General features: G+C 43.5%; 1 protein-coding gene across 2 annotated transcripts; it reads left to right on the top strand.

Moving 5' to 3' along the window:
* The first annotated feature begins 1546 nt into the window (after positions 1-1546).
* On the top strand, positions 1547-20128 carry HSBP1 (heat shock factor binding protein 1). Of its 2 annotated transcripts, none has more exons than XM_030204522.1 (5): positions 1547-1655; positions 5471-5556; positions 11735-11801; positions 16128-16219; positions 19861-20128. In XM_030204522.1, exons 2-5 carry the CDS (start codon positions 5512-5514, stop codon positions 19870-19872), a joined length of 216 nt encoding a protein of 71 aa, XP_030060382.1. In that variant the 5' UTR covers positions 1547-1655; positions 5471-5511; the 3' UTR covers positions 19873-20128. The 2 variants fall into 2 exon arrangements, with proteins under 2 accessions (XP_030060382.1, XP_030060383.1); XM_030204523.1 differs by having other exon boundaries at positions 1549-1655; positions 5483-5556.
* The last annotated feature ends 550 nt before the right edge of the window (positions 20129-20678 follow it).

Genomic DNA, 20678 nt, shown 5'->3' with positions numbered 1-20678 from the left:
CAGCATTGAAGAGGTGGGCTTTAAGCAGAGACTTGAAGATGGGCAGGGAGGAGGCTTGACGTAAGGGCTCAGGAAGGTTGTTCCAGGCATAGGGTGAGGCGAGGCAGAATGGGCGGAGCCTGGAGTTGGCAGTGGTGGAGAAGGGTACTGAGAGGAGGGATTTGTCCTGTGAACGGAGGTTTCGGGTGGGAACATAAGGGGAGATGAGGGTAGAGAGGTAGTGAGGGGCAGCAGATTGAGTACATTTGTAGGTAAGAAGGAGAAGCTTGAACTGAATGCAGTATCGGATTGGAAGCCAGTGAAGTGACCTGAGAAGAGGGGTGATATGAGTATATCGGTTCTGGCAGAATATAAGATGTGCAGCAGAGTTCTGAACAGATTGAAGGGGGGATAGATGGCTAAGTGGGAGTCCGGTGAAGAGTAAGTTGCAATAGTCAAGGCGAGAGGTAATGAGAGGGTGGACAAGAGTTCAGGTGGTGTGTTCAGAGAGGAAAGGGCGAATTTTGCTAATGTTGAAGAGGAAGAAGCGACAGGTCTTGGCTATTTGCTGGATGTGTGCCGAGAAGGAGAGGGAGGAGTCGAAGATGACTCCGAGGTTGCGGGCAGATGAGACGGGGAGGATGAGGGTGTTATCAACTGAGATAGAAAGTGGAGGAAGAGGAGAAGTGGGTTTTGGTGGAAAGACGATGAGCTGTCTTGGACATGTTCAGACAATGTTAGCACATTTAGACTGACTCTGGGTAGCTCTGCCCTCATTATTCAATATGTCTTTTTAAGATTAAATAATAGTAATAAAAAATATCAAGTGCATTTTTATAATTTACCACTGCATTCCACAAAACAAAATGAGCAAGTTCTCACATGCCATCTTTTTCTTTTCATGTAGGCCAGGAACAAAAAAAAGATTTTAAATGCTCCCAGGTTTCAAAAATAATTCATGTTTAATGTGGGATATAAATGTCCTAAATAAATAAATAGAAACTCTGAATGTTGAGCACCTGATTCTCATAACATGATGTCGGTTTAAGTGGCCCTGAACCAGGAGAAAAAAAAAATCTCTGCATAAATATAATACATGCTAGGGTGTGCTGTGCCTATAACCAGCCCCTCCAAACGACACGCTGATTACTATTTATTTATTTATTTCATCCCACATTTTCCCACTTCTTTGCAGGCTCAATGTGGCTTACATTACATCATGAGTACTAGAAAAATATATAAGATTAACATTTGCTATTACAAAAGGATCTTGCTACTCTAAGAAAAGTTATTCCGTTATTACATTTCCTCTGTGTACGTCCATATGCTGCACAAACTGTCTTGAATTAAATTAAAACGCTTCCAGCAATAAACAACGACCACACGGATGCAGCAGCTCCTAGATCTGCTTGCTTTGTTTTGAGCTACTACGATGACGACGACTAAGCGGGGAAGGGTGTAACCTAATTGGCTGGAGCGTTGTGACGTCACTTCGTCTCCTGTTTTAGCTCACCTTCTTGGGACCGCCCCTGTTCTGACGCAACTTCCTGCCGTGGTCTGCCGGGCGGGAAACAGGAAGTCGTTGTAGAGGGGGGCGGAACACTGACACTGCCCGCCGCAGAAAGGATTAGGAAAGAGTCGGTGTAGGTGAACCTGTACGAACGGCGGCCTTGAAGGTAGGTGGCGGACGTGGGTGTTTCAGAATGAGGGAGAAATGCCGGACCGGGGAGGGTGGGACAGAGAGGGGGAGGGGCTCTGGGAGTGAGGTTTGTTATCTCTGCTGTTTTTGTTTTGTAGCTATGGTAATACAGTAAATGATAGCAAAGGAAAAACCTCAGAAGGCCTGGCTAGTCTTCAGAGGGTTCTAAGTGGCCTAACAGTAACGTTCTGGGTTTTTTTTTTTTTTTTTTGCTAATGCTACTACTACTATGTATCATTTCTATAGCGCTATAAGGCATACGCAGCGCTGTACACCATACACAAAAAGAGACAGTCCCTGCTCAAAGAGCTCACAATCTAAATATGGAATGTTGCTAGTGGAATAGCAACATTCCATGTAGAATCTCAAGTAATAGCAACATTCCAGAATCTCAAATAGTAACAACATCCCATGTTCCACTGCACTAACCACTAGGCTACTCCTCCACTAGCAACATTCCATCTAGAAGCCTGCCCTTGCAGATCAGCAACGCAGCCGCGCAGGCTTCTGTTTCTGTGAGTCTGACGTACGTGCAGGACGTCAGACTCACAGAAACAGAAGCCTGCGCGGCTGCGTTGCTGATCTGCAAGGGCAGGCTTCTACATTACTACTACTACTACTTATCATTTCTATAGCGCTACAAGGCATACGCAGCGCTGTGCACCATACACAAAAAGACAGTCCCTGCTCAAAGAGCTCACAATCTAAGTATGGAATGTTGCTAGTGGAATAGCAACATTCCATGTAGAATCTCAAATAGTAGCAACAGAATCTCCAATAGTAGCAACATTCCATGTAGAATCTCAAGTAATAGCAACATTCCAGAATCTCAAATAGTAACAACATCCCATGTTCCACTGCACTAACCACTAGGCTACTCCTCCACTAGCAACATTCCATCTAGAAGCCTGCCCTTGCAGATCAGCAACGCAGCCGCGCAGGCTTCTGTTTCTGTGAGTCTGACGTCCTGCACATACGTGCAGGACGTCAGACTCACAGAAACAGAAGCCTGCGCGGCTGTGTTGCTGATCTGCAAGGGCAGGCTTCTACATTACTACTACTACTACTTATCATTTCTATAGCGCTACAAGGCATACGCAGCACTGTACACCATACACAAAAAGAGACAGTCCCTGCTCAAAGAGCTTACCATTTAATGCTCCTAAATAAATCGAGCAGGCTGGGGTTGAACGGGAGAGCAAGTTATGGAATGTGCTCACGGGGAAAAGACGAGTAGTGGAGTACTTTAGTTCATTGTCTTTAGTATTGGGGGGGGGGGAGGGGGAGCGCACTTTTTTTTTTTTTATTAGTGCTGCTGAGTGAATAAACAGTGTGAGCAGTGACTTAAATAAACTTGAAGTCATGTTAGTTGATTGGTGGCACAACATAATTGAAGGTCGTGATTTTTTTTTTTTGTCTAGCAAGTCGATCGTATTACTACTACTATTACAAATCATTTCTGTAGCGCTACCAGTCGTACGCAGCGCTTCACAATTGAACATGAAGACAGGCCCTGCTCAAAAGAGCTTACAATCTAAATCAGGACAGACAGGACAAATAAGGGATAAGGGAAGGACAGACAGGTAGGACACATTGGTGCCCATCATCTCCTTTGTTAACTTCCCTTGTTGCACCATTTGCTTGAAGCAGACTTCCTCAGTCAGTGTGTCATGCTCCCCCCCCCCCTATCCATATTCAGGACCAGACTAAACACTCATCTTTTGAGATTGTTTTATTCTTGACCACTTCGCATTGTACTAGACTCCTGGTAGTTATGTATGCTTGTCTTTACTAGCTTGCAAAAGACCTGGGTGGGGAGTGGGAGATCTAATGTGCAAAATGTTCCTCTTTTGTCAGTGCACATGGACCAAACAATATTCTAGAACAGGTCTTCCAAAATGGCAGCCTGTAGTCCACAATCTAGACCACCAAACCTTCACGTTTGGAGCTTCAGAATGCCAGTTTTTTTTCCCATCCTGGCATCATGGCAGGGGCAGACTGAACATCTCCCCTTGGTCTACTTTAAATTGTTTCAATGTCTGGGTTATCGGCAGTGGCAGTGATTCTCTCAGGCCATCTGTTGCTGAGTGTGGAGCCTACTCTCTGCTGCATCTTGCCCTCTTCTGACCTAACCTCTGCTTCTGCAAGGATGGCACACAGCAGAAAGCAGGCTTCAGGCTTGGAGGCAGATAGACTGAGTGAATCGCTGTTGCTGGTGGCCTGGACAGCGAAACAATTTAAGGTAAAGCGAGGGGGGGTTGGGGGCAGGGTCAGACACAGGGGAAGCACTGGGATTGGGAGGGTGGGGGAGAGATGGAAAGATATGTTGGGCAGGAGTGAGAGATGCCAGACAATGGGAGGGAGGCATGGAAGCCAGTTGGAGATATGTTGGACCTGGAGGCAGAGGGGGAAAGAGAGACACTGGTCAGTGGGATGGATGGAGGAAGGGAAGGAAGCAAGATAGAGATATGTTAGACCCGAGAGAGTGGAGGGAAAGGAGAGAGAAATGTTGAATATTGGCTGGGTGGGGGGGGGGGGGGGGGGGGGAGATGAGGTGCACATGGTAGTTTGTAGATCCCGACTTTCAGAGAGTCAACGTTTTTTGGGAATTCCATTCAAAACATTTCAGTAGCCCTGCTCTAGAACAAGAGGCCACAGTATGAGACTCCAAAAAGGTAGACTGAGGAACAACTTTGGAATGATATGCCTTCACTGAAAGGGGTAGTGGATAACAGAATTCAGGAAAACCTTGTATTACAAAGGTGATCCCTAATTATGTAGAAGTAAGGCTGAGACAGAGATAAGCTGGGGTCTCTGGCTAGTGCACTAGGAATTAAATTGGCACAGTAGATAGCCCTTCCAGTCTTCATCTGTCATCACTTTCTGTGTTGTGGTTTGTCTCATGGTGTAGGTAGAGGTGAACAATCTGCAACACAAGGAGAGCGGATACTGTGCAGTCCATGATTGCCTGCCCCTTTGGATCTAGGCAGTGTTATTCAAAACAGCTATGAATAGAGCTAATAGTAGTAGTAGTAGTATGGATATTGACAGTCTATGCTGTAGTTGCAGCTATTGCCATATGCACTGTGCTCAGGGAAGGCGGTGGGTGGGATGGTTGTTTGTTTCTTAGCTGGAAAAAAAAGGAAGAGCTGCAGCTAGGCCAAGGAAGGCCATTGCTACTGCAATTGGGCTGAAGGCAGTTATGTTCTACTTTCTGCCTGGGCTTAGGGAGTGATGGTGGAAAAAGATGGGTATGAGAGAGTGCTTGGGGAAAGGAAATTCAGAAGCTGAGGGAAATGTAAGCAGAAATGAATGTGCAAAATGGAGAGTGGCTGGAGAGAGGAGGGAAGGCTGAGGAAAGGGAAAGGAATAAGTTAAAAGTAGGAAAATTAAAAAGGAAATTAGCAGCAAAACAAATCTAGAATTCTATAGCAATTTAATAGTGCCCTTTTTAAATTAAATCAAAACATTCTTAAAATTTAGCAAGGCAAGAGTGGATCCAGTTCTGGGGATGCATGCTCTCAGAGCTTTTTTAACCCCATCCAAGAGTCCATCATCTATACCAAGGAAGAGAATCAATGATATCTAAAATGTGCTCTAATAAATGCTTGAGCACTGTTTTATATTGATTGCATTTTTCCTCTGCCTTGTGTACAAGTGTTGCAAGAGAGTTACAAATATTTGCTTCAAGTACACATTTCCATTGTTTTCAACTTTATTGTGTGTTGCAAAAAAAAAAGAAAGAAAAGAAAAAGAATTAAAGGTCCCCATACAATTGTTTTCATATTTCAGATCTGTGAGGAGATCTAACCTGAAGAACAAGTGCCAAGAGAATGTCTGAGGCTGATCCCAAGACTGTGCAAGATATGACGGCAGTGGTGAGCCTGCTGGGTATGGGGTAGAGGTGTGCATGAGGATGGGGAGAATGTGAAACCTGTGGGAATCCATGATGTTGGTGACAAAACATTCATTAATACCATAGGGATGGGGCAGATCTGAGGTGATGGGGACCAGATTATGTTCCCGTGCACAGCTTGGTTTGGAAACATGAAACACCAGCACCACAGCTAAAATAAATAATAACAATACAAAAATATTTTGAAAAATCTTGCATATTTTTCAAAGTAACGCCTATTGTTTTGTGCTTAAATTTTAACAAGCTATAGGACACATTTTATGCTTTGTTTGAATTTACAAGATATTTTCAATGTGGGTTGTGTACAGGGATGGGAAAAGGAAATTCTGGGGATGGGGGTGATGATGGAATACAGTTGTCTGGGGATGGGGTGGTGCTGGGAACCAGATCAGGTGCACACCTCTAATATGGGGGTCAAGCTCTGTTAGCATTGCTATGCCTTCAAAGTTCATCTTGGATGCTGTGAGCCTTGAGCTGAATTTGGAAACACTTGTGATCATGCAAAGAGATGTGCCAGGGGGAAACCTGCTGCCCTATACCTGGGTGCAACATGTGAAACAGAAATTGTGGCTTTTGAGAAGGTGAATTTCCCTGCATCTCGTTAAACCAGCCCATGTCTTAACTCCCTTTTACTAAAATCATTTTTAGCTAGATGAGCAAAAATTGGAGCAATAGTTGTATATTTGTTTTTCTTACTTAGGTATTTTATTATACAACTAGTAAAAAAAGGCCCATTTCTGGAGCCAATGAAACGGGCGCAAGCAAGGCTTTCCTGTGCCCCCCCCCTCCCCCCCCCCGCCCACCCATCGTCGATGTTGGTGAATTGCTCCGCCTCCGCCCTCAACATCATAATGTTTGACGCGAGGGCGGTGAATTGCTCCGCCTCTGCCCTCAACGTCATAACGTTTGACGCGAGGGCGGGGCCCAGACACTGTGATTTTCGAGGCTTCAGAGCTTCGAACATACGAACCTTGGCTTCAGTGACGTCAGAAGCCAATAGAACATTGAGGGTGAGTTTTATATATATAGATCACATTACCTTCTACAAAAGAAGAGGCAGAATCGATTTAGTTGCAAATGCCAGTTTTTAAAATCGGGGGTAATTTATCTTCTCCATACTTGAGAATAATTTTCCTACTATTCTGTGTGCTTGGATGGTGTTTGGAGAAAAATATAACTGCATATTTTTGTTTTTATTTTTAAAACTTGAATGCAAACTGGGCTATTGGCTGTTTGTCAGTGGAACCAAATATAAAGTCTGTGACCAACGGTATTGCTGGATACTTGGAAGATTTGAATTGACCTGTTGATGTGGGAGGCGAGCAAAGGGTGTCGTCCTTTTTTATGGGACCAAACAACCAGTCTCCAAGTTTTCTAGTCAATGCCATGTGGTCAAAAAATTGGTCCAGCCACCCCATTGTGGGAAGTAAGTATCCCTTTTTGAGCATAAGAGAATTGTGGAGTTCAGTAGAGGTATCCCTTCTCTAAGATTGTGAGATTTGTGGTAGGTGGAAGAGATTTGGTATTTGCCTGTCTCATTTCTTGCTTCAGTTCTTAAGTAGAGGAGTGTGGTAGCCGTGTTAGTCCACTCTTAAGGTTATCAATAGAAATCAATCAAAATAAAACATGGAAAAGAAAATAAGATGATACCTTTTTATTGGACATAACTTAATACATTTCTTGATTAGCTTTCGAAGGTTGCCCTTCTGAGGAAGAAGGGCAACCTTCGAAAGCTAATCAAGAAATGTATTAAGTTATGTCCAATAAAAAAGGTATCATCTTATTTTCTTTTCCATGTTTTATTTTGTTCGATTGCTTCAGTTCTGTAACAGGTGAGAGGTAAAAGTATAGAATTTTCATTGCTGGTAGTGGTGCTGGCTTTTTGGAAGCTTCTGAGAAGATGGGCAGCAGACTGGAGCCTGGATGCGTTAGTCAATGGTAGCAGGAACGGGTGAAAAAGGTCAGTTTGGTCCGTAAGTAGTTAATACTGGGCAGGGGTGTGCTGGTAAATTTTTAACAACCGGCTTTTTCTCCGGACGTAGCCAGCTCTGCAGTTGGAAGGGCCAGGGGTGGCCGGAGGGGGGGGGGGGCAACACTTACCTCTCTCTCCTCCCTCCCTTCGTGCAGGCATGCTAGGCATACCTTTGCTGGCAGCCAATAAATGGACTGCCACCACTCCCAAGGTCTTGCTCTGAGCAGCATGCTGGAACTTCTCTCACATGCTCGAGAAGTCTCAGCCTGCTGCCCAGAGCTGGAAACAAGGAGCCAGTTGTTAAAGTAGCCATGGAGGGCTGTACTTTAACAACTGGCTCCCAAAATTCTTAAAAACTTAACAACCGGCTCTTGCGAGCCTGTGAGAGCCTGCTCCAGCACACCACTGATACTGGGTGAGAGGACTGAATTAGGGGGTGAGTCTTATGATGCAGGCGTCGCCACCACAGGTCCCAGCATGGTGGCTTCTTGGATCCAACGTAAATAAGAACCATGAGAGAATGCAATACGAAAATAGGGAACGTTGTCTGTTTGAGGAATGTGCCTGAACAGTTCTTCCGAAGTGCTGGAGCAGTGTTAACAGAACAGGTGACTTAGTAGTGGAGAGCTGAGGCAAGAACACATAGAGGTAGCATATGGTAGCTGCTCTACCTGGGGTTTCTGTGAAAGTTTAAAAAGGGAAAAACGGAGGTCCAATCCCTGAGGTTGTGAAAGGGAGAAGACCCTTTTAAAAGGTAAGTGATCCGTCCACAATACTGGAAAAGCTGTCTAGAGAACAAAAAAACATATGTCAGCAAATGTATGTAACTGATCGATTGCGTTTAAAGTATTTGTAAGGTAGATGAGCAAAAGAATTTAAAAGTAATTTTGAGCAGCTGTGGGACTCTGTCTTCTGCACAGAAATAACACAGTCTTGAATCAGTATTGCCAAGGGACTGATATAAAAATATTGAACAAGACTGGGGATAAGATGATTCCTGGAAGTACCACCCAAACAATTTTGTGTGCGGCAGATTTTGTGTCTGAACAGCTTACAAAGAATGAGCGATCAGCTAGAAAAGATTGAAACCAAATAGGGAACGTGATCCCTAATTCTAGTGTTGTAGATCATTCTCTGCTCTTGCAACGACTCTACAAGATCGAATGCAGCACTTGGATGCAAAGAGACTTGAAGAGCAATCATACATAACATAACATAGTAACATAGTAGATGACGGCAGAAAAAGACCTGCATGGTCCATCCAGTCTGCCCAACAAAAGATAAACTCATATGTGTATACCTTACCTTGATTTGTACCTGCCTTTTTCAGGGCACAGACTGTACAAGTCTGCCCAGCAGTATTTCCCGCCTCCCAACCACCAGTCCCGCCTCCCATCACCGGCTCTGGCACAGACCGTATAAGTCTGCCCTCCACTATCCTCGCCTCCCAACCACCAACCCGTCTTCCCCCACCTGCTCCGCCACCCAATTTCGGCTAAGCTTCTGAGGATCCATTCCTACTGCACAGGATTCCTTTATGCACATCCCACGCATGTTTGAATTCCGTTACCGTTTTCATCTCCACCACCTCCCGCGGGAGGGCATTCCAAGCATCCACCGGATTCCAATCCTCCCATCATGTAAATTGGAAGCCAGTGTTCATCTCTTAGAAGCTGGATATTGTGCTCTTTAGCATCTGTTATTGTACTGCACTGTTTTGTATGAATTTAATCGTTTCAGAGAGATCATTGTTGCTGCAATCTTATCCCTACCGGGCTGCATCTTAGTGATTCAGAGGTGTATTTAATTTTCTTTTATTTATTTGGATTTGGCTCACACGTTTTTCAATAATAGCTTAAGGTGAGTTGCATTCAGGTACACTGGGTATTCTGTATTGTGTAACCTAGTGATTGAGATCTATACCTTTTTCTTCATGGTTGCTATGAGTGCTGCCAGCTGGTGATGGAGAAACATGACTCATTTGTTGTAGTAAGATAGTGGTACCCTGTAGATAAACTCAGTCTTTTAAAATCTGTTGACAGTGACATCTAATGGTTAGATAACGTTATCACACTCGGTTTCATTTTATTTTTCTTTCCAATCCAACAGAATGATTGGTTGCCACTGCATTCAAGCTACCCCTTGTCACAGAGTTTGGAAAGGATTCCATGAGCTATGCTTCTCATGCTTTTTCCACTTGTTTAAACTTAAAAAAAAAAAAAAATCACTGTATGTAAAGCTAGTACCAAATTTTGTGGAAGATTAAAATGATTTCTTTGCCCATTTGTTGGAGATTTTATATTTATATCTTGGAGGTTTTAGTGGGTCCAGTGCCTATTTCAATAAGGTAATCGTAGACTGTCAGAAGGCAGAAACCAACAAATCACTGTGTTCAGTTTCAAAGTGATCTGGGCTCTCCCAGCCAAGTCCGTTTCCTATCGAAGCACCAACTGAAAGCTGTGAAGTCCTGAAACAGTGTCCCTTCAGTTCTGCAGGATTTCTCCTCAGTATGTGACTGCTTAACATGCATGGAAGAGGTCTGTCCTGGAAACCGAGGACAAAGCTTTTGCCTGCCAGACACTGCAGTCGAGTCATTGCTTGCAGAGTTCTGTGTTTTAGATTTTGAAAATATTATTCATGGCTTTTTACTGTTTTAAATGTTCATTTTTCACTGCAATTTGCTCTTCCTGGACTTGCTAGATTCTGTTTCTATGCATGTCATCTTTTCAAGTGTCTTTCCAGCTTGTGAGAGACATGACTGTAATACAAATACTTTTGACCCGAGAGAGCTTTTTGTGAGCTTGTGCACAAGTGTACTTGTAGAATAGCATATATTTGATTACAATGAGATTTGCCCTAGATCCATAGCAAGAAAATCAAATTGATCCCTGAGTTCTGCTAATTCTGGATATCCGGTGAATGTGATTTGCCTACAGACTGCCGTAGTTAGTGGTATGCAAATCTATATCATTGATATGTCTGAAAACCAGACTGATTTGGGGAAAGGAGTCTGCTAGAAGTATTGTTGACAGATTGGTGCAGGATATGAGCGGTTTAGTTCATACTTGACATAATAATAATTAGCATTTGTATAGCGCTACCAGACGCACGCAGCGCTGAACACCTGACACAAAGAGACAGTCCCTGCTCAAAAGAGCTTACAATCTAAGTAATACAGACAAACAAGGCAGTTACGGGTGAGGGAAGTAATGGGTGAGAAGGGAGGAAGGGACAAGAGGAGGGCAATTGTGGCTAGGAGCTAAAAGCAGCAGTGAAATGGTGGGTTTTCAGAATAGATTTGAAAACAGGTAGAGATGGAGCTAGACGTATAGGACTATGCCTTCCTGTTAGGCAGCATATAAAATGTTTGGGAGTAGTTTGGATTCATGTTTAACGATGCAGAAACAGATTGAACAGGGAGTACGATCGGCTTTCCTCAAACATGATTGATTAGTAGATTGAGACATGTTGGATACGTATGACTTCTGAATGGCAGTACAAATGCTGATATTGACAAGACTTGATTATGGTAACACATTGTACTTGGGTATAGCCAAGCCACGCTGCAAGGCTTTGCAGGCAATCCAGAATGCAACGGTGAGATTGATATTAGGTTGTGGTAAATTGGGACATGTAACACCTGGTTTGCAACAGTTACATTGGCTACTAGTGTAATATAGGATGTTTTAACTATTTTATATAAAACAGTTTGTTCTACTGTGCCTTTTTTATTTGTCACAAGTAGTTCAGCTATGTAAACCCCTAAGGCAACTTTGGTCTGATACCATCAATAGATATACACTATGCAAGCTGCTTTCTCCATTGCTGGGTCACTGCTTTGGAATAAACTACCAGGGTACCCAAGGCTCAGCACCTCTTTGCATAATTTAAGAGAATGTTGAAGACTTACTACTTTGTTCAGGCTTTCTCCTCTAGGTAATGCTGTAAGGTGTTTTCTAGATGTGTATAATTAGAAGTACTATACAATTTTAAAGAGTTTTTATGTTTTAATTAATGGATTGATAGGTGGTTTTGTAGTTTTGTAGATGTTTTTTTTTTTTAATGTAAGCTGTTTAGGTATTTTTTAAATACACACATACAACCGGTTATGATGAAGTTTGTACTCTGATTCTGTGGCCCATAAATACAAATTAATTTGTCTCCACAGGTGCAGACCTTACTTCAACAGATGCAGGACAAATTTCAGACCATGTCGGACCAGATCATTGGAAGAAATATCCTTCATTTCCTTCTCTCTATACGCACTTGACATTCATTTAAATCTTTGCATAGTAACATAGTACACTTTCTTTTTATAAGAACTATGAAGGCTTCAAAACTACAGGTGCTGTATTTTCATAGTTCTTGCAGTTGTCTGGGTGGTGCAGTGTCTGAGTTTGGTTCACCAATGTTTCAGCCACCTTTCTGTAGCTTTCTTCAGGATGATGGTTGTACAGCCATGTGCTATCTTTTATTTTTTTACTTTTTTTTAATGTAGTAGTTCTTGACCTGAATTGGTTGATGTCTGTCCAATCACCATTAAACTCTGAAAGGTGGTTGGTCTCTGTCCAGTTTAAATGCTCGAAGAGTTTAAATTGGACAGAGATCAACAAGTTTTCCCCCTTCAAGAGTTAAATGTGGTTGGACAGGTGCCAACTAATCTGGATCAAGAACCCCTACATAAAAGGGAAATGGGACTTGATATACCGCCTTTCTGAGGTTTTTGCAACTACGTTCAAAGCGGTTTACATATATTCAGGTACTTATTTTCTACCAGGGGCAATGGAGGGTTAAGTGACTTGCCCAGAGTCACAAGGAGCTGCAGTGGGACTCAAACTCGGTTCCCCAGGATCAAAGTGCACTGCACTAACCACTAGGCTACTCCTCCACTCATAAAAGGCACACAGACCAACCATACAGCCATCAATCACTCTGAAGAAAGCCTCAGCAAGATGGCTGAAACGTCGGTGAAGCAAACTCGGCCACAGCACCACCCAGACATCTGCAAAACCATAAACACATTCAGTTTAATTTTATTTTTCTTACTATGGGAACAGAAGAGCTGTATTTTCATAGTTTATAGCCAGCCTGTGAACTGTGTAGAGTTCAGGTACTCTAATCTGGACCTTTTAAGGCTGTAGGGTGAAAAGGAGGGGACTTGAATAGATAGTTCTAATGTAGGGTTGATAATCATGGCATACAGCATCGCCCAGCTATCGTGCAAACTGTTTCAGAAGCATCATGGCTTTTTCTTTTGAGCAATCAGTCCAAACATATTGCTGACCTATGTTCTCGCAAAGGGAGGGGGGAACCATTTTCATTGTATGCATATATTAGGGTATCCTGAAAATACAGTTGGTTTGCTGCCCTCGAGGACTGGAGGTTCTCCATCCCTGTTCTAGTGTGTTAGAATGTTTTCTCAATAGTAATTCTGACCCGTAGCAAAACAGTTTTTAAGATCCAGTATGTTGGGGTTTAAATTCATGTTTACAAGATCATCATTTCTTTCCCAGACTCGTATGTAGAGTTTCTTTTTTTTAAGTTTAAAACAGTTTTTTTTTTTCTGAATTATTCAGTGCATTCATAACATTTCAGTCCCCCTCCCCCCTCCTTTGGTTTTTTTGACACCTTGGCCATGGGCAGCTCTCCTTTTAGAATCCTTTAATCGTGGATCCTAGATTAGCCACTAAGTGTCACCCTTAAGCAATGACAAGGACTTTCTCCTTCCCAGAGGCAGTGAATGCTACCTTCCACATGTATGTTCTACCAGTTTATTTCTTTAAATTACCAGCCTACACATCCATTTTCAAACACAGGTTAGTGGTTAGGAGGGAAAGACCACTCAGAATTATTTCAGATCAGGCTTACTGACAGCCCAAGTACTCTTTCTCTATTATAGGTCTAAAAATATCCTTGCAATTCTATATTTTATTTTCAATTCGTCTTATTTAAAATATCTTTTTAAGATTTACTTGATATTTTGTAAACCACCTAAAGTACATAAGTATTGCCATACTGGGAAAGACTAAAGGTCCATCAAGCCCAGTATCCTGTTTTCGAACAGTGGCCAATCCAGGTCACAAACACCTGACAAGATCCCAAAGGGTCACATGGTGCATCAAGTAATATCAAACTTATGAAACATTTTTATCACAGTTCTGTTGAAAAATACTTGCATTGTGGCTAGATCTTAACATATTTTCCTTGAAGAGTTGAGCTCTTGTCACAAAGCCAAAAATCTATTTTCTGCTAATTTAAGAAATTTAAGTTGGTAAAACAGGGGTGTTGGATTTGCTTGGTTTTTTTTTTTTGTATGTAGCACTTGACGCCACCCTTCTCTGTGGTTGAGTATTGAAATTCTATTTCTGCAGTATCCCAGCCCTAGTTGTCTTAGAAGGTGGAGCAGCTGATGCAGATATCAAATTGAGAACCTTCCACATGGTACTGCATAGCACTTGCTACTTGACACACTGGATTAGGCTCCCTCCCCCCCTCCCCCTTTTTAATCTTTAAAGATAAATCCAAAATGTATCCACAGTTTTGGAATTTTTTTCAGATTGTGCAGTGGAAACTTGAGCTGCCTTCCCAAGCGGATTTAGGAGGGGGGGGGGGGGGGGAGCAAGACTGAAATTCCCCAAACACTTGAAACGGGCTGAAATATTCCCGATTAGCATTCACATTTTAAGTGTTGTAAGCCTTTAGTCATAAGTTTCTCAACTTCACTGCCCGGTCCAAGGTGCATGCCTACAGTGTCACATTTGTACCAAAAAGGTGCAATAACATCTAGAAGGTGCTACTGCTATAATTTTTTTTCTCCTAAAATATTATGGCATTGTGATGGGGTATAAGTACCCTACAACCATAACTGATGAGGCAAACACAGAGACAGTGTTCAAAACAACTGCAAGCTCAGAAGACAAACAGAGGCAAAAGGGTGTCTCTGGAAAAGCAGCACTGCCAAGCGGGTAGGATGGAATTCTACCTCTAACAGCACACTTTTGTGTGAGAAAAGAATGAAAGATATAACTGGATAGAGCAGGGGTTCTCAACCCAGTCCTTGGGACACATCTTGCCCAACATTCCATGTAGAATCTCCAATAGTATCTATTTTATTTTTGTTACATTTGTACCCTGTGCTTTCCCACTCATGGCAGGCTCAATGCGGCTTACATGGGGCAATGGAGGGTTAAGTGACTTGCCCAGAGTCACAAGGAGCTGCCTTTGCCTGAAGTGGGAATTGAACTCAGTTCCCCAGGACCAAAGTCCACCACCCTAACCACTAGGCCACTCCTCCACTGTTGCTACTATTTGAGATTCTACATGGAATGTTGCTATTCCACTAGCAACATTCCATGTAGAAGTCGGCCCTTGCAAATCACCAATGTGGCCAAGCAGGCTTCTGCTTCTGTGAGTCTGACGTCCTGCACGTACGTGCAGGACGTCAGACTCACAGAAACAGAAGCCTGCGCAGCCTTCTACGTGGAGTGTTGCTAGTGGAATAGCAACATTCCATGTAGAATCTCCAATAGTAGCAACATTCCATGTAGAATCTCCAATAGTATCTATTTTATTTTTGTTACATTTGTACCCCGCGCTTTCCCACTCATGGCAGGCTCAATGCGGCTTACATGGGGCAATGGAGGGTTAAGTGACTTGCCCAGAGTCACAAGGAGCTGCCTGTGCCTGAAGTGGGAATCGAACTCAGGTCCTCAGCTCCCCAGGACCAAAGTCCACCACCCTAACCACTTGGCCACTCCTCCACTTTCAGGATATGCATTGAATATGCATGAGAATTTGCACGTTTGACTTCCCTTCTATGCAAACGTGTCTCGTGCGTTTTCATTGAGGGTAGTCTGAAAACCTGACTGGCCTGGTATGATCCGAGGACTTGGTTGAGAACATCTGGGAGAGAGGAGGCAAGGCCGACTCAAAGGGTTGTGATACCCTGAGCCATCTTTTATTTGGGTACCCCCATTAGTGCCTGCCCACATGAGCTATTTTCCAGCCAGCTCCCTCCTCCCCACTCTGGCTCCCTGCCTGCCCACATCAGCTCTCACCTAGCCAGTTTGCCCTTTTCTCCTATTCCGCCCTCTCCTGTGGTGCCCCTACCTCCAGCACGCATCTTTCTCCCCGTCCTCCAAACCATGGTACCCCAGCAGACACACCCACCTACCACTATATAGTGCTGTGGTTCAAGTCCTGAACTCAAGAGCTAGCATTGCAGAGGAGGAGTATGGGGCTTGCATGAAACCTCTATTCTCTTGTTTGTACTGAAAACCACAGGATAGGGAGGCAAAAGAGAACATTTCGGAGGGTAAGCTGAAGGATCTCGCAGGAGGGGAGGTGTGTGCAGGCCCGGGGGTACCATGGAGAGGGGAGAACTGTGTGTTTGTGTGCATTGAGCTGGTCGAGCGGGCTTTTGGCACCCTGAGCCAGAGCCTCACCTACCTCATTCCTTAAGCTGTCTGTGAGAGCTAAACCAAATAGAGAACAAAAAAACAGAAATCGTTCAGTTCAGAGTTGTGGATGCTGCAAAATTCATGATCTTTAACTCGGCTTACTTGACGAGATGAGTGGTCGCATCGATGATTTGGAGAAAAATATTGCCGACCTCATGACCCAGGCGGGAGTGGAAGAAGTTGAAGGAGTAAAGGTTTGTTAGAGAAGCTTATTTTTCAGGTTGTTTACCTTGTGTTTCAAGAACTGCAGCTGTTGTTAATATGCTGAAATTCAGGAACTTAGAACAGCCCTGTCTGGAAGCAGAAGAAACTTCCTCAGAGTGGGACCTGGAATTTACCTTAACTTCTGTGCCTGCCACCAAGTCGGGGCTAGGGTGGAATTAGACACTTCCAGTGTGCAGAAGAGGCAAGGGGCTTAGGACGAGAACAAAAATGTAATTAAAAAAATAGCTATAATTTTTCATTCTTTTTCCTTCTGGTTCCTTAAAATTTGTATTGGCACCGAAGTTTGCTAAATTATTTCCCCTCCACTGGTGTGGTTGAAGAGTAGTGTGTGCATGTGACCTTCACGTCCATGTTTAAAAAGTACACAGAGATGTGGTTGTAGGTACCCCTCATTCAGCATCCCAACATTTTTACATATTTCCACTATTCATGACATATTGTAAGCCACATTGAGCCTGCAAAGAGGTGGGAACATGTGGGATACAAATGTAATAAATAAAAATAAACATGTAATTCATCTCTGGAATTCGTTGCCAGAGAATGCAGTAAAAGCATGTCACCTTCTCTCTCAAGTTGTATTTTATTGTTAACTGCATTGATGCCTTTGCAGGCCATTTTGTGGTGTATCAAGAATTTTGTAAAGAAATATTTTCTCTGATTTGTTTTAAGTTTACTATTTTTGGAAAGGGTAAACAAGTGATTCACATGTACCTGTTTGTTCAATTTCTCTTTAGTATTTTATAGACCTCTATTTCCCCTCCCCCCCTTCAGCTGTCTTCTCCAAACTGAAGAGCCCTAAGTTCTTTAGCCTTTCCTCATAGAGAAGTTGTCGCATTCCCTTTATCATTTTCATTACCCTTTTCTAATTCCATTATATTTATATGTACTTTGAGATGGTACTTATTTTTTTTTTTTTGATGAGCATAGGACAGTGCTATTCAAAAGTCTTGTGGCCACAAACCGGAAGGAGACGGGGGTAATGGTAAATGGAGCTCTGAGGAAAGGGCTGTTATCAATAGTGTACCGCAGGGTTCAGTTTTTGGGCTGGCTCTTTTTCACATATTTGTGAGTGATATTGTGGAAGGGCTGTCTGGTAAGGTTTGTCTCTTTGCGGATGATACCAAACTTAGTAATAGGGTGGACAGCTGGAGGGTGTGGATGCTATGAAGAAGGATCTAGCGAAGCTTGAAGAATGGTCCGATAATTGGCAACTAAGATTTAATGCTAAGAAATGCAGGGTGAAGTGTTTGTGTACGAAACAAGAAGGGGACTTGGGGGTGATTGTGTCTGATGACTTTAAGGTGGCCAAACAAGTAGAAAAGTCAACGGTCAAAGCCAGAAAGATGTTTGGGTGCATAAGTAGAAGGATGACAAAGGGAAAAAAAGTGATGGTGCCCTTGTATAAGTCTCTGTTGAGGCCCCATTTAAGAGTACTCCATGCAATTCTGGAGTCCGCACCTACAGAAAGATATAAACAGGATGGAGTTGGTCCAGAGGGTGTCTACAAAATTAGTAAGTGGCCTTGGTCATAAAACATATAGGGACCGGGCTCATGAAGCTCAATATGTATACACTGGAAGAGAGGCTGGAGAGAAGAGATACGATAGAGATGTTTAAATATTATTATTATTAGCATTTGTATAGCGCTACCAAACGCACGCAGCGCTGAACACCTGACACAAAGAGACAGTCCCTGCTCAAAAGAGTTTACAATCTAAGTAATACAGACAAACAAGACAGTTATGGGTGAGGGAAGTAATGGGTGAGAAGGGGGGAGGGCAATTGTGGCTAGGAGCTAAAAGCAGCAGTGAAAAGGTGGGTTTTCAGCATAGATTTGAAAACAGGTAGAGATGGAGCTAGACCTCAGTGGTCTCAATATACAGGTTGCGAGCCTTTTTTCAAATGAAGGAAAACTCTGGAATGAAGGGGCATATGATGAAAAGAGGAAATGAACTTAGGAGGAATCTAAGAAAATGCTCTTTCACTGCAAGCGTGGTGGATTCGTGGAATGGCCTCTCGGTGGCAGTCGTGGAGACGAGGACTTTGTCAGAGTTTTAAAAAGTGTGGGACAGGCATGTGGGATCCCTTAGGAAAGGAAGTGTTAGTAGTTACTAAGGATGGGCAGACTGGATGGGGCCATTTGGCCTTTATGTGCCGTCATGTTCTATGTTTAATCCCATGTTCGCAGCCACAGCGATGCCTGCAACCCCACCAAATCATGTTCCTATGTAGGTGCCTGCCCAATCACAACCCCAAACAAGGCAAGCATGACTGTTTGGGCTCACGACCCACGGTTTGGGGAAACACTGCCATAGGAGATTTAATGTGTGTGGGTTTTTTTTTTTTTTTACAGAAAGTTATTTAAGTGTTATTTCTGTTGGTTAAAGTGCAAAATGTTTCCAGCAAAAGTAACATACATAGTAACATAGTAGATGACGGCAGAAACAGACCTGCACGGTCCATCCAGTCTGCCCAACAAGATAACTCATATTTGCTGCTTTTTGTGTATACCCTACTTTGATTTGTACCTGTGCTCTTCAGGGCACAGACCGTAGAAGTCTGCCCCGCACTATCCCCGCCTCCCAACCACCAGCCCCACCTCCCAACCACCGGCTCTGGCACAGGCACAGACCGTATAAGTGTGCCCAGCACTATCCTCACCTCCCCATCACCAGCCCTGCCTCCCAACCACCAGCTCTGGCACAGACCGTACAAGTCTGTCCAGCACTATCCCCGCCTCCCAACCACCAGTCCCGCTTCCCGCCACCGGCTCTGGCACAGACCGTATAAGTCTGCCCAGCACTATCCCCGCCTCCCAACCAATCCGTAAGTGAAGTTGTGGCTGAATCTGTAGACCACTGATCTTCTGACACTCACCAGCCTTTGCTTTGTCATCTGTGTAACAATTACGGTATTACTAAGTTTTCATCACTGGTATTCTTCCTTGTCAACAGATTGATTCCGTAGCTGCTGAATCAAGGTTTATAAGTTAGTGGCTGTTATCTTATAGTATTGGTTAGACTTGCCTGGATTGCTGCACTTGCATCTCTCGGAGGTGAGGTGCCATTCTCTCTGCTCCTTCTGCTCGAGTGATAAGATGGACTCGGCAGCAGCAATCAGAAAAGGGTTCACAGATTAAAATGCTTGTGATGAAGTGTTTACATAGTAACATAGTAGATGACGGCAGAAAAAGACCTGCACGGTCCATCCAGTCTGCCCAACAAAATAAACTCATGTGCTACTTTTTGTGTATACCCTACTTTGATTTTTACCTGTCCTCTTCAGGGCATAGACCGTATAAGTCTGCCCAGCACTATCCCCGCCTCCCAACCACCAGCCCCGCCTCCCACCACCGTCTCTGGCACAGACCGTATAAGTCTGCCCAGCACTATCCCCACCTCCCAACCACCATCTCCGCCTCCCACCACCGGCTCTGCCACCCAATCTCGGCTAAGCTCCTGAGGATCCATTCCTTCTGAACAGGATTCCTTTAGGTTTATCCCACGCATGTTTGAATTCCGTGGTGTCAGAATATGAACTTTTATAAAACTTACACACTCGTACTGGGGGCATTTGAATGACCTGGACTTAATTTTTGTGTCTTCAACAGGCTGCCAAGTAACCTTGTGATGGAACTGTTTCTACAAGCCCAATGGACTACAGAATACTTCAGGGGTTTTTGTCAACTAGCAACTATTGTCTGTGAACGGTTTTTATATTCATTATTGTAATAGAACATGTTTTGTGTTTTATAATGTATATTGTATATTTAGAGTAAAGGTTGGCTTGCTCTATATTCTGATTTCTTGTATCTGCACACTTTGAACAAAAGCTGACAATCGGATGCCTTATTAAAAGCATTGTGTATGAGTGTAATATGTCTTGAAATAGTTTATTTTTTTTCTCTCTCCACAGCCAGTAGTGTGATGCAAAAAGGTACAGCGTTGTGTGTAACAGCACAAAGTCTGAACAATTTCCACAGCTTTTATGCCCTTTTCTTGTGCATGCTAAGTAAGACTTGAACTTAGACTGTCTGGTGCACGATCGTCATCACTTTTCAAGTTGGGGCTGCTTTTGGGGGGAAAAAAACATTTAATGTGAGAGTCAGGAACACTTGCAGATGGAGGCTGGAGCCTCCGTTTTGGAGATTCCTCCCCCCCCCCCCCCCATCACCGCTTCACTAATGGCACGGCCAGTCCAAGGATTCTCCTCTGATGCAGATGACCCAGTTGCTGAACTGCACTCGGTGACTCTTGTAAATAATATGAAATCTGTTTCTCCCTCCCACACACACACAATCTCTCTCCAGTTTGCCTCACACACCTTTCCTCAGCCCAGTTCCCTCCAAGCCAACTTTTTTCTTCAGTTTGTTAATTATTATTATTATTATTTGTAGCATTTGTATCCCACATTTTCCCACCAGTTTGC

Source organism: Microcaecilia unicolor, chromosome 5, assembly GCF_901765095.1.
Source record: "Microcaecilia unicolor chromosome 5, aMicUni1.1, whole genome shotgun sequence".
Lineage (NCBI taxonomy): Eukaryota > Metazoa > Chordata > Amphibia > Gymnophiona > Siphonopidae > Microcaecilia > Microcaecilia unicolor.
This window is presented reverse-complemented; position numbering and strand designations above follow the sequence as displayed.

Bases quoted from the DNA above. Each gene is read 5' to 3' on its own strand.
- HSBP1 (XM_030204522.1), top strand. From the start codon at position 5,512: ATGTCTGAGGCTGATCCCAAGACTGTGCAAGATATGACGGCAGTG. The intron at 5,557-11,734 runs GTGAGCCTGCTG...TTGTCTCCACAG, and splicing joins TGCAAGATATGACGGCAGTG to GTGCAGACCTTACTTCAACA. The intron at 11,802-16,127 runs ATATCCTTCATT...AACTCGGCTTAC, and splicing joins GGACCAGATCATTGGAAGAA to TTGACGAGATGAGTGGTCGC.